The 14212-nt window shown below is 41.1% G+C and overlaps 1 protein-coding gene across 1 annotated transcript; it reads right to left on the reverse strand.

The window, feature by feature from the left end:
• Positions 1 to 2280: 2280 nt before the first annotated feature.
• LOC120826975 (uncharacterized) lies at positions 2281 to 5272 on the reverse strand. Its single transcript, XM_078097476.1, has 6 exons — positions 5152 to 5272; positions 4332 to 4402; positions 4073 to 4238; positions 3715 to 3870; positions 3535 to 3627; positions 2281 to 3097 (listed from the first exon to the last, which is right to left on the reverse strand). Exons 3-6 carry the CDS (start codon positions 4226 to 4228, stop codon positions 2930 to 2932), a joined length of 573 nt encoding a protein of 190 aa, XP_077953602.1. The 5' UTR covers positions 4229 to 4238; positions 4332 to 4402; positions 5152 to 5272; the 3' UTR covers positions 2281 to 2929.
• Between the last annotated feature and the right edge of the window lie 8940 nt (positions 5273 to 14212).

Raw genomic sequence — 14212 nt, forward strand, 5'->3', positions numbered from 1 at the left:
AAGGAGGGTCTTCATCTGGGTTAAATAACAGTGCTTAAAAAAGTGGTTGTTTCTCTGTTGGCAAATGTTACACATAGACCCCAAATGGATCTTTCTTTCAAAATGTGACTCAAAGGAGAGCAACCTTAATCCTTCCTTCAATTCATAGTAAACAGCAGTTTTGGAAGGCCCTTTTGTAATAAAATGAATCAAAATTAATTGATCTTGGTCAACTAACAGGTAATAATATTTTTTTATTCATTTCCACAGAACACATCATATTCATAATCAGGAATATGTCCAACAGATAAACTCAGGGAATGTTGTTTGAGTTTAGGTATAGGGTTCAAATGATGATGGGAAGTCGACAGCAAGTCAACACTGAAATAATGATTTGCTCTCACTCTGAGCTATATCAAGCACAACATGCATTCTTATAAAATGGCAAAGCATACATTGCAGGTTCATAGAAACAAACAAAAGTAACGGTACAAAATAAAACACATGGCTGAGGACACGGTTTCCTTAACAGATATCTAATCATATCTCATATCTCATTATCACCTTAATCATAAATAATTGACTGAATCCTTGATTCAAGTGTTACACTTGGAACACGCCCATTCTTCCTGTAGAAAAGACCGGTAAATATCGCATGGCACATGACCTCAGAAAAATAAAGGACAGACTGGTAACCACTACAGTACCTGTCCCAAACCCGTACACTACGTCTGACTAGTCTGACACCACAACAGCAATGGTTCACTTGCATTGATTTGGCGAACGCATTCTTTTGCCTGCCGCTACACGAAGACTTACGGGATGTGTTCTAATTCACGTATGGAAACAGACAGCTACGGTATACTCGGCTACCACAAGGGTTCACGCTTTCGTCAGGTATCTTTAACCAAGTGTTGAAACAGGCATTAACAGGGTGCTCCCTGCCAGAGGGCACAACATTAATCTAATACGTGGACGACATCCTCCTCACAGCCACTTCAGCGGAATCCTGTTTGGAAGCAACAGACACCGTCCTACGCCGGTTGGCCAAAACAGGTTTTAAGGACAGTAAGTCTAAGTTGCAGGTCGCTAGAACTCAAGAGAGGAGTACTGTCGGGAAGCGGCTCAGGGCTCTCGGCCGCTCACCGGTTCAGTATTCTCCATCATCCACGTCCACAAAACGTAAAAGAAATGCTTTCATTTTTGGGCCTCACGGGGTTCAGTAGACAATTCATTCCGCGCTATTCGAATCTCACTAGTCCTGCGTGCGAAAGTAAACGAGAAAGGGATGCGAAATCTCATTGCTAATCTCGAATGGGACCAAGGGGCGGAGGAGGCGTTTATCAAGCTAAAAACAGGACTGGCACAGGCCGCGGACCTTGCAGTACCGGATTGCAGCGCGCCGTTTTACCTGGATGTTTCCGAAACAACAGGGGTTGTTAATGGGGTTTTGTTTCATAAAAAGGGGGATGGTAAAAGGAAGGGGCTTCTGTATAACAGTGTCATGTTGGATAACATGGAAAAACGACATCATGAATGCACACAACACGCAGCAGGGGTCGCAAAGCTTGTAATAAAAATAGCACACCACTGATTGGCAATTGTTCAGTGATGGCAGCTGCTTTAGACATCCACAGAAGGGGTTGCAGTTGGGATACGCGTTAGTCAGAAGCCATGGGGCAGGGACAGAGGTTCTGGAAGCAGAAAGAATTCAGGGAAGTCAGTCAGCTCAAAGAGCTGAGGTACTCGCATTGATAAGAGCATTACAGCTGGCAGAAGGGAAGGCAGTGAACATCTATACTGACGTATGCAGTAGGAGCAGCTCATGTGGAGCTGGGACAGTGGTTAAGAGCAGCTTTTCTGATGGCTGGAGGAAAACCGATTGAACAGGAACAAGAAATGAAAGATTTGGTGCACTGAAAAAAATCTAACATTGGCTCAAATTAGAAAAATTGAGGTAATCGATCACAACTAATATTCTAGTGTTATACAATATAAATAATTCATTTGATTTGACCTGAAATATTTAACTTCGTGTAAACCCATTTCTGAAGGTTGAACCAAAGCAATTATTTCAGATTTTCCTAAATTAAAATAAATACATTGGTTTTATTGCTTAATGTAAATAATCTACTTTGTTAAACCTGAATATTTTAAATTCATTTAAACAACTTTTGAATATCGGAGAAAACTATTTTTTTAAGTTGTCTCAAATAAAAATTTAAAGTGATACTTTAATATTTATAGACCTGAATTAAAAAAAGATATTTTAATACATTTTAAATTAAACTCAGAAGCCATTCCTTTTCAACACATTTATTGTTGAATGAACATTTTTTGGAACATAGTCCCACCTTAAAAACAGTCCTTCTCAATGATGTCTTTTCCCCTCAAATACAACAGCAACATCTCATTGTATTAACATAAACCAGTGCTTCTCAACCATCACATCTCAAACACAAACAGTAATGAAGACATGCATTTTCAAGTAAACCAACAGCATTTGGGAACATTTTTCTCACTGAACAGTGACCATTTGAAAATGCAATGTAATACAGTCAGAGAGGAATTATTCCTTAAAATCAAAAGTGATGTGTGTGAACGTCCTCAGTTCCATAACTTGCAAACGAGTGAGGTAGCTCCTGATCCTCTTGGTCAGAAAATGCTGCAATAAACAAATCAGTGCTCTCCAGCACAATACCCACTTGTGCCTGTGAAACCTTAGGCAGATTCTTTTGTCCATACTGTAGCAGAAATGTAGTTGTGCGTGTTTCAAACACCAACCCCAGATAAAACGGTGCAAAGTCTTGGTTGTAGAAATGCCATTAAATCAGGCCTAACAGTGGAACTCTACTGTGCCTACTCTTGGCTGCCAAGCTGGGTACTCAGCCTATGAATTTTTGGGGACATCTTTTTTCCACCAAGCTTCATCAGGACCTTTTGCACAAACTCAAGGGTATAGTGCAGATTTTTGGGATAATTTATGTTGAGAACATAGGTGAGCCCGAAGAACATAGCAACAGCCGTTGCTATTGTGGGCACCTCTCTGAGGACCTCTGTCAATGACAATTTTAATGTCCTCGTTTCCACTGACGATTACCATGGCTGCTTCATTTTCCTGCACACACAAAAAAACAAGAAATGAGGACAATTTGATTTGATTTTTGATTTGAAGAATTTTATTTCTTGAACATGTAGACACCAAATAATAAAAAATTTAAAAATCAACATAGACGTAGACCACAAAATGAGAAAATACACCTTTTGTTCAAGAAAAGGAGTAGGGGGAAGCAAAAGCTTATAGATACCCACCCCTTTCTTATCCATATTCTCAATTAGTATATATTACTTTGAAGATTAATATCATACATACATACACACACTGACACACACTCTCACCCACACACACGCACGCATACTCACACGCAAAAATAAATACAATTTAAAATTGGAAAGAACATTTCCTGAAGACAATGCATGCCAATGCTGAACATCATTGTTGAAGCAAAGTTGGTATATAGATATTGTTTGTGTTAGTGAGGGAGATGCCCTTACCTGGCAGTCTTTAATGAGATGATGAACAGGTTCACCCAGGTAGATCATCAAAGATTTGAAGATGCACTCTCTTCTAATTGTGATGTCCACGGTCTGAGGAAATATAGGTATTAATAAAAGCACATACACACCAACTATTCAACTATGGATCGCATTAAGAACCAATTCATAAATAGATACCTCATCTAAAACCTGCAAAGTTGCCTTGGTCAGCTCTTTCACACGCCCTCCCTTGCTCCTGATGACCTCCAGCAGTTTTGACGTGTGCTTGTCCAACTGCGCTAAGAACTTTGTCTCCAAGGGTACTGTTGTCACCCGCATGAACTCAGCATTAATCTGGAGAAACAATAACAGAGCACGCAGAAAGAACTTTTAAAAAGTGTATTAAATAAATTCTCCTCTGAAAAGACCTAAGTTTTTAAGGTTAAAAAAAAATCATCTTTCATGAATGCTCATGAACACCATTGGCATTAACAAATATATTAAGTCCCTCTCCTCTCAAAAATAGGCTTACAGTGCCTTGCATCTGAAAACATACCTCTTCCATCTGAAAAAGTGCTGGCCATCTTGTCAACATGTCTTCAATGCTCGGCTGCTTATGCACTATTTCTTGTCTACGGTATCCAAACGTCTTTGCCATCTTTTCTTTTATTGTTTGACGGTTGTTGTTTTTCTGTAGTTTACATTTCCACATACATGGATAACTGAGGAAAAATAAAAAGGCAGAGGAAAGGACGGTTTTAGGAGAGTGATCTAATTATCACAAATACACTCATGATATTGTACTCAGAACTTACTACAATAAGATGAGGGACTTCCAAACTGGTAGTTGCACAGCAGGAACACAGTGGATCTTGTGGCAGCTCTCCTTAAATTAAGAGAAAAAACGTTTTAATGATGGATATTCTCAATGTTACATGAACTACATCTTAATACAGTTTAAAAATGACAAAACATTATTATGCCTTCTGTTCTTTTTAAATCGGATTTACTATGCCTATGAAATAAAATACCTGACAAAAAATTATTTAAATTGCTTCATTATTACACAGGTCAGTTTAGCTTTACCAAAACGAGAAAATACAGCACAGTAAGCAATGACACACAGTACAATAGCAGAGTAAACACCACAGTACCAGTAATATTTATTCCACTATCCAAAAGTCACAAGAACATTTTTTTTATTTTTACACCGGGAGTTTTAACTAACGTTAGCCCGTTAGCTACGTGCTAACGCCGTGTATAGTGTTAGCTAGCTAGTTAGCCACGTGCTAACGCCATGTATAGTGTTAGCTAGATAGTTAGCTACGATGCTAACGCCGTGTATAGTGTTAGCTAGCTAGTTAGCCACGTGCTAACACCGTATATAGTTTTAGCTAGGTAGTTAGCTACGCGCTAACGCCGTATATACGCTTTTCAGAATGTAAACGTCGACTGGAACACTGTCGCCATCTGCTCCCACCTCACCCGCCTCCCTCCCGAACGGCGAACCCCCTCCCCCCAGCGCCAACCCTAGCCGTACGATTAATTGCCCACAAAAGCAAACACTTAAGACAGACACTTTGTCTGCGGGCTAACATTTTCGCCCAGTCATCTTTAAAAATCGTAATGACTTACCTTAACGTTACCAAAATGCCGTGGGGTCTGATATTTTTCACAACGTCCTCTGCAATGGAAGATTGAGGTGGAAATAAGTTTCCGCCAGAACTTTTTAAAAAATGCGCATGCGCGAATCACTCAATCTAATAAAAATGCTTTGATTAAAATAAAAAAAATCAGTTTGGTGCCTTGCTATCAGTTTACATTGTAGTAAAGTAAAAAATTCGATTAAACCCTAACCCATAAATAAAAAAGTTTAGTTTAATAGAGCAAAGTATTTTTTTTTATTCATTGGAATGAAAAAAAACACATTAAATGAACAACAGCTTTGTTACGCTTTTTTCAGTGTGGCAGCCTTGGCTCTACCGAGCACCGTGGCTATTATTAAGTGCAAAGGACACGAGAACTCCAACATAATGGTGGCAAAGGGAAACCAGGCAGCGGACCAACCTGCAAAACAGCCTGCAGGTTACCAAATGGGCTCCAAAGGGTAAGTGCAGAAGATGAGGGACAGTTGGGGCCACAACTTAATGGGGAACGTATTAGGGAAGCCCAAAAGGGGGCGTCTCCTCAGGAGAAAACGGTGTGGAAGCAAAGGGGGGCTTAAGAGGTTGGAGGCCTCTGGAGGTCCCCTGAGGGTCGCCCAGTTCTGCCGCCGGGCATCAGAAACAAGTGTTTACAGGAGGCGCATGGCTCATGTGGGGCAAACAAAAATTGGCTAAAATCTGTGCACAGACAAATTTTACCTGGGTTCAAGCCCTCCCATTCTTGTTAATGGTCATTAGAAGCTCAGCAAATCAGGGTACGAACTGACCACCGGGAGACAGTTCCCTGGACCCAGTGCCGGCCTGAAGCTTAGGCCCAACCCGGAAGCTCCACCAGGTGAGTATGCATGTCGTATAACAATCTACGAGCTCTTGTTTCAGATTTTGCGGACCAGGTGCGAGACAAAACAGGGGATCAGAACGCCAACAACCCCCACACAGCAGCCTGGGTCATCCTGAGGGTCATTAAGAGAAAGTGGTCAGAGCCTCCAAGGGCGAGTCGTATTATGCCTATTTCTTAAGTCGTGCGTTTTATGTTTTCGCCAGCAGCGGAACTACTTTATAGTCACTGTGTATCTCATCGTTATTAGCGAGTAAGTTCTAACATCGATCATATTCTTTAAGGTTTTTTAGCTGACTCATATTTGTTCGGTACACACAGTATTGCTTATCTTCCACCCAATATCTAACATGGATGATGATGAAGTAGGTTGTTAAGACGATACATTCGTGACACTCATTCTAACACTTTATTGAGTTAAGGAACCTTTTGATTAAGTTCTCACCCGGGACCTACGTATATCTTTGACCTGTAACCCCTCCGTCGAGTGAGCTCGTCCTTACATACCGATTAGGTCCCTATTGCCTTTGGGGGATGACTGGTACCTCTATGTATCAAGATAAGGGCACTCACCGGTGTCTGCAGGTTTTGAAGCGGTGTTCTTGTCATTCAGCCCCTTGGAGGAGGCCCCTCAGTGGAAAGGTTTTGTTCCCCAAAAAGGAGAATTTTTATTTATATAAAAAAGCGAAAAGGTTTACAAAAATTGAATAGAAAACCATAAAAGCAGTTATATCGTTCAAACCCTAAAGGTTAAAAGAGCTAGATTCCCCGTCTTCATGTGTGAGCAAGAAACAAGGAGTAAGCGCGCCGTGTGTTAAAACATCTTGGTTTATATACTTTTTTTTACAGAAGCAATGTGCAAGGCACTGTTTGCGCTACCAGGTCATCTACGGTCATCTCTATACAGAGAAAACAGCTTTGCATATCAAACAGAAACATCTTTATCTTGTATTCTGGTGTTAGTACTAGTACTAGTACTAGTTTTGGTGCAGGACTCTTGGTGCACAAAGCAAAGCATTATGTTTTTGTAAGCATTTTTGTTTTACACAGTATCCGGCTATACAACACAACCCAGAGAGTGACCCGGCAACACAACCACCGAAACCTGAGATCTTTCTTCTATTTCAACATTATAGCCAGTGGTCTGCTGAGCGTCCAGAGGCTCCATTTTCAAAAACGTCCTATTTTACTTGACAAGCCTACGACAATGAGAAATAAAAACTAGAAAATTCCGCAGTAATTTTAAGAGTGTGGCCTAGCCTGCCCGCAGGTTCCTGTGCATGAAACGGCCAAGAAGGTAAATGGTAGCCACAAAGGTTAGCTAACAAACTAAAGACATGACCCATTTTTCTCTGGCTGTTTTAGCCACGTGTCAGCAGTTGGGTCCTGTTACTAGTGCAATTCTAGCTGCCGCCATGTTAGCGTCACGCCCCCCGTCGTCGGCCGTATCGTCGCCGCGCCCACCTTCGTAGCACCGCCCCCCACCGCAACGTCCATGCCTTGCCCCGCCGTCGGCCATATTGTTCCCCCCCCTCGATTTCCTCTAGTGGTTTAAGCCACGTGTCAGCAGTAGGGTCCTGTTACTAGTTCAATGCTAGCTCTCGCCATGTTAGCGTCATGCTTGCGCCCCCCTGCCGTCGTCGCCCTTGACTACTCCCACAAAAACCACACAGACAAAGCCTGGCAAAAAGAGGTATGCTGTCCATTCATTCCAATGGAGCACGAGACTACATTTTATTTAAAAATTAATTGCAGCACCGCCTATTCTTTAAATATTCTGAAAGAAATAGGGTGTGTTCAGGGGTTCAATCCCCACATGCGTTACAAGTTTGGTGAGTTATGAGTCTTGCCAGATTAAGCGCACAAGACTACATTTCAATAAACAATTAATTGCAGCGCCCCCTAGTCCGTCCCAGATCGATCATTTTGTCAATACTGCTACAGGCTCTTTGAGAGTGGCGCTGGATGCTATTGCTCCTCTGGAAAGAAGAATAGCAACAAGAAGGAAGTCTGCTCCGTGGTATAACCCTCAAACACGGAACCTAAAGCAAACTGTGCGGAAACTTGAACGATTATGGCGTTCCACCAAATCAGAAGGATCTAGGCTAGTTTGGCAAGACAGCCTTAAAACATATAAGAAGGCTCTCCGTAACGCAAGAGCATCTTATTACTCATCATTAATAGAGAAAAATAAAAACAACTCCAGGTTTCTCTTAAGTACTGTAGCCAGACTGACTGAGAGTCACAGCTCTGTTGAGCCGTGTATTCCTTTGGACCTCACTAGTAACAACTTCATGAACTTCTTCAATGATAAGATTCTGACTATCAAAGAGAAAATTTATGGTCTCCTGCCTTCAACCAGTGCCGACCTGTCCTCCAATGTAGGAACCTTGGATGCAGCAGTGGGCCCTGATGCCTGTTTGGATGCCTTCTCTTCCATCAACCTTGATCAACGGACTTCTTTATTTTCAAAGTCTAAATCTTCTACTTGTCTCTTGGATCTGATTCCGACCAAGCTGCTTAAGGAAGTTTTTCCTTTAGTTAGCACATCCTTATTAGATATTATGAATCTGTCTTTGTTGACAGGACATGTACCACAGTCGTTCAAGGTAGCTGTAATTAAACCTCTTCTTAAGAAACCTACTCTTGCTCCAGAGGTGTTGGCTAACTACAGACCTATCTCTAATCTTCCCTTCCTCTCTAAGATCCTTGTCCATCGCAAATCAATTATGGGACTTTCTACAAAACAATGCTTTGTTCGAGGATTTCCAGTCAGGATTTTGAGCGCATCACAGTACAGAAACAGCACTGGTGAAAATTATGAATGATCTTCTACTTGCTCAGAAAAAACGGAAGTTATCCTGATAGGCCCAGAGCGCCTTCGAAGCCAGCTGTCAGGTGATACAGTTTTTATGGATGGAATTGCATTGGTACCCAGCAGCACCGTCAGGAATCTGGGAGTTCTCTTCAACCAGGATATGACCTTCAACTCGCATATAAAGAAGACTTCACGGACTGCCTATTTTCATCTACGTAACATATCAAAAATCAGGAACTTCCTGTCTCAGAGTGATGCAGAAAAATTAGTTAATGCGTTTGTCACTTCCAGACTGGACTGTGTAACTTGTATTAACTTCTCTGCACTGGCTCCCTGTTAAATCAAGAATAGATTTTAAGGTACTTCTCCTCACCTACAAGGCACTTGCTGGTGAGGCACCGTCGTATCTGAAAGAGCTTATTACACCTTATTGCCCTACAAGGCAGCTGCGCTCCATAGATGCTGGGTTACTTGTTGTTCCTATGGTTTTAAAAAGTAGGCTGGGGGCCAGAGCCTTCAGTTATCAAGCTCCTCTTTTGTGGAACCAGGTTCCACTTTCAGTCCGGGGGGCAGATTCGGTCAGCTCTTTTAAAGTAAAACTTAAAACTTTCCTCTTTGATTCTGCATATAGTTAGGGCTGGCTCAGGTTAGCCCGGACCAGCCCTTAGTTAAGCTGCTATAGGCTTAGACTGCCGGGGGACTTCGTAGGACACACCGAGCTCCTCTCTCACGCTCTCGTTCTACCATAATTCATGTTTTATTAATGCAAATGACAAATTCAGCTTCTTTCCAGGAGTTTTTTTGTGCTTTCTCCCCCAGCAGGTCTCCGTAGATCGTAGTTCCTTCTGGACCCTGGTCCTGACACCGACCGTGGCCCTGCTGACGCCTGCTGCTCCCATCATCATTATTATTTTAGATATTAATCATATTACTGTACTTGTAAACCAACATTACCCTCTCCTAAAGTCTCTGTGCTCTCCCTCCCCACAGGCTTCGGTAGATGGTGGTTCTATCTGATGGTGGTTGCCCCTGCAGTCGTCCTGCTGTGCGCATGGCTTACTACTCACAATTACTTGAATCATTTCTGTCATAGGAATTGCATGTATTATACATTGTTCATTCTGTACACATGGCATCCATTGTAGTCTGTCCATCCCGGGAGTGGGATCCCTCCTCTGACGTTCTCCCTAAGGTTTCTTCCCTTTTTTCCCTCTTGGAAGGGTTTTGGGGAGTTTTTCCTGTGCCGATGGTGGGTTTCAGGACAGAGGATGTTGTATGTGTACAGACTGTAAAGCCCTCTGAGGCAAATTTGTAATTTGCGATCTTGGGCTATACAAAATAAAATGAATTGAATTGAATTGAATGTTCACATGTGTTACAAGTTTGGTGAGGGCAGGCGAAACCATTTGGAAGTTACGAGTCTTGTCATATTAAGTGTCAGGATCTCCGATCCCCCCGAGTTGGTTGATGAGAAGAATCGCAGCACGTTGATCAATTAAAGTCAAAAGTTAACATTTATTTAGAAGAGAAAAAGATTACATGAGCAATTCTCCGCAGATATCTGGATCTAACTATTGCTTGCAAGCAGGATGTCCAACACACCAGCACGTATCTCAGCGCTCGGTGTAATGACGTCTCCGAGCAGTAAAAACGCTGAGTTTTTATACACATGTGAAGGACATTCTCTGTGCCAGTTACGAGAAGCTACAAAGCAGGTTGAGATAAGAACCCAGGTGAACCTGAGGGTAGCACACACACACACACAAGATCCTCCTCAGTGGCCAGTGCAAATCATAATTAATTGACATAAAGTAAAAAATGTGGATCCGGAACTTTCGTACCGAATAAGATATGAACCAAGGCCATGGACAGAAGTCCTTTGTTTTGAAGCGTCTACGAGCTCGAGCTGACCGCCCTCCCTTCTCAGGGCACAGCTGCAAAGCAACATTTTGTATCATGCTGCTCTTTGAACATCAGGGTCAAAAACAGGACACTTGAGACACGGCTTTAGCACAAAACAATGTTATAATATATTTTACCAGTACATGCATCTCACATAAGCCACACCTATTGTGAAGTTCATTAGCCCATAACTTCTCAAAACAATAAGATATCAACACGATCCTAGGGGGAGACAGGGGCATTGACCCAATAATGATCCTTAGAAAATTTTGTGACCATCGGATATAGCGGGAGAAAATGGCCAAAAACGTGTTTTTCACAAAATTCAAAATGGCGGAAAATCTAGTTTGGTGCATTTGCATACCGCGATTGACTTTTTTGAAGAGCATGTCGAAGAGCACATGTGTGCCAAATTTTAAGTCAATCGGGCATCGGAGGGAAAAACTGGCACTTTTCAACTTTCTAGGCGGCGCTGTGGAGACTTTTCTTAGTTTATTCTCTTATTCAGATAATAGCACACGATTCCCGATCTGTACCGACAGTTTGAGACTATTTTGAGGCAATTCCGACCAAGGAAGGAGATGCATGCCAAACTTTTGTACGGAAGGAGAATAATATAGAAGTAACTAGAAAATGCATTTCCTGTTGAAAATGCATTGGAATGCAAAAAGCTGAAAGCTGAAATGACCTTCAGAAAATTGCTGAAATTACAGAAAGTTGAAGGGAATTTTAATACATTTGCTGATATTTGACAGATATTCTGAAGCTGAATTTTAATAGATTTTCTAAAAAACATACAGAAGTTGCAGGAGCTTAAATGAATTAAAAAAAATACAGAAATAACAAAAGCGGAGATGAATAAAAATAGGTTTTAAATTGTTTGTAGTAATATTAGTAGTAGTATTAGTTATAGTTGCAAATGTGGTAGTAGTAGTACTAGCAGTAGAAGTCGGTTTAGTATCAATAGCAGTAGAAACAGCTGGAATACTAATACTATTAGCCATAGTAGTATTTGTAATAACATTAGTAGTAGTTGTAGTATTAATAGCAGTAGAAATACTAGTAGTATGGTAGTAGAAGTATCATTTGTAGTACTAGAAGTACTAGTAATATTCGTAGTGGTTGTAGTAGTATTTGAAAGAGCAATACGTATTTCAACGAAACCGCTTCATTCTGAGCTTCATGGTTAAGGTACAGATAATCATTGAGGCTTTAATTTTGTAATGATGGAATTGGGTGAAGGGGGGTTGGGAGACAGAATGTTTGTTATTCAAACTAAGAAATTTTTAATTAATAGGCCTCATCACAAACATTAGAGTAAAAATTCCCTCCATGGGGCTTTTATTTTGAAATTATTGGATTGGGTGGGGTGGGGGGGTGTAGATAGAGGGAGGGAGGGTGAGGAAGGGAGGGGTGGTGAGGAAGAGATAGAGGGAGAGAGAGAGGAGGAGAAATAGACAGACAGACTGGCTGATTAACAGTGAGAAGAGGTCAGGGTGGAGGGGGGAGGGGGGGCGAGTGTCTTTATCATATTGGTCTGTTGACAGAAAGCATAGCTGCGTCATGTGACTCCACTAATCAGGTCATAGGAGCAGCTGTGAGTCACAGACAGAGATCCTGCAGCGTGTGAGCGAGTAACCACGACAACGACGCACCTGTGCTCATTAACGAGCAGCTGCAAAGGGCAGAAACGGGACAGCGAGTTACACAGAATCCACACCTCAAACAAATGACATTCAGCGCAAAACTATAACAGCTATCTAAAAAATACAGCGTTTTGACGAGACCCAAGACTCTACCGAACGCATGGATGTGCTTTTTATGTCTGTCCGGTAATAAATACGGCTCCTATGGCCGTTGACAAAACGTGTACCTTCTGGATTTTTTGAGAAATATGTCGGCAGATTTGTATTGGAGCCTATGGGGCTTTTAGCAGAGGTTGTGTGACTGTTGGTCTCCGTAGGTCAAAACTAAAGAACTCTGGGATTCTATGAACACATTAATCCAATCAGCACAACCATGCCCTCATTAATCTGAAGAAATGAAGCCTCTAGAGTGTATACTTTGGCTGCAAGGACAGAAGTTCCATATTTTTTTAACCAGATTCTGGCGCTGCCTCACACTCTTGCCCTCGAGGTCCCCACTCTAGCAGACGCAATACACACTCATGTAAAAGTCATAAACGGAGCGAAGAACTAGTGAAACATAATCAGTGTTTATGAAAAAAGTACAATAGATATCAAGAAGCAGTTTTTTTCATAAAATAGTTGAGACTTGTGTCAACATTTGAAAGTTTAAATGGTGTCTGTAGCTGAAAGATTTGCGAAGCTGAAAAATCTGAAAGTTGAAGAACTTTAAGAGGATTTGAAAACAAACTCCATTTGAAAACCATGTTAAAATATTAATGATTATTGATTTATATAAATTCAAGCTTAAGAGGTAGAAAGCTGAAAAGTCATAGCCCGGAAGCCGGAAAGAAGCTGAACATTTTAATATTTGAAGTATTTTAATAGCTGAAAGTGTGAAGGAGTTGAAAGGTGCCACGGAAGAAATAGAAGATGGAGAAATAAAGATTCGAAGAACAATACTTGGAATGCTTAATGCATTCCAACAATTACATTTTAGTCTAGTTTTCGTCGACTTAAACTGAGAAAGATTAAAATGACTAAATGTGACTAAAACTAATATGCATTTTTTGTCTAAAGACTAAGACTAAATCAAAAATAGCTGCCAAAATTAACACTGGTCTGATGCAAATTTGGCATTAAATAGAAGAACACTGGAGCGAACAAAATCAGACTACCAACACCTCTGAAGTTCACCAATTCAGATTTTGCATCTCTTTTATATAATTTGTAGGAAATGTTTGAATAACTCTCTCTCTCCTTGCACTAAAAGGCTGACTTGGCATTAACCGTTATCCCCAAAGTTAAGCAAACCTCACTGTTTCTCTTCAACAGAAAGAAAATGAGTACAAAACAACATTTTAGATGCTTATTTTAGGAATGTATTTCCAAATGTAAACTTCACTATATCATGCATACAAGTTATGACAACATACATTTTTCAACAATCTGTTATTTTTCATATTTGCATAGGACATGGTCACAATATATTGTCTAACATGTAGAAAATAATGCCATAAAAAAGTACAGCAGAGCAGCTAAGACCAGCACATGTGTATAGAATCCGAGGAACTGTACAACTGTAATACTTGAATGTAGTGATTTTGGTTTGCTGAGAGAGAAAACATACATGACACCTGAAGGTTAGAGTGAGGTCATAAGAAAATATACTGGCCATAGCTGAGTCGAGAGTTATTTACAGATCAGATTATACCGATGCTGAAAGGGGAAGCAGCACCATGGAGTCACTACAACAGGCAACTGATGGTGATGGGCAGAGGAAAAACACACAGAGGTATCAAGAGAGCAACATTACACCGAGGAGCTACGCCGAGGACAAACAGGTACA

This window comes from Gasterosteus aculeatus, chromosome Y, assembly GCF_964276395.1.
Source record: "Gasterosteus aculeatus chromosome Y, fGasAcu3.hap1.1, whole genome shotgun sequence".
NCBI classification, from domain to species: Eukaryota; Metazoa; Chordata; class Actinopteri; order Perciformes; family Gasterosteidae; genus Gasterosteus; species Gasterosteus aculeatus.

Bases quoted from the DNA above. Each gene is read 5' to 3' on its own strand.
- LOC120826975 (XM_078097476.1), bottom strand. From the start codon at position 4,228: ATGTGGAAATGTAAACTACAGAAAAACAACAACCGTCAAACAATAAAA. The intron at 3,871-4,072 runs GTATGTTTTCAG...TTGTTTCTCCAG, and splicing joins CACTTTTTCAGATGGAAGAG to ATTAATGCTGAGTTCATGCG. The intron at 3,628-3,714 runs GTATCTATTTAT...ATATTTCCTCAG, and splicing joins CTTTGCAGGTTTTAGATGAG to ACCGTGGACATCACAATTAG.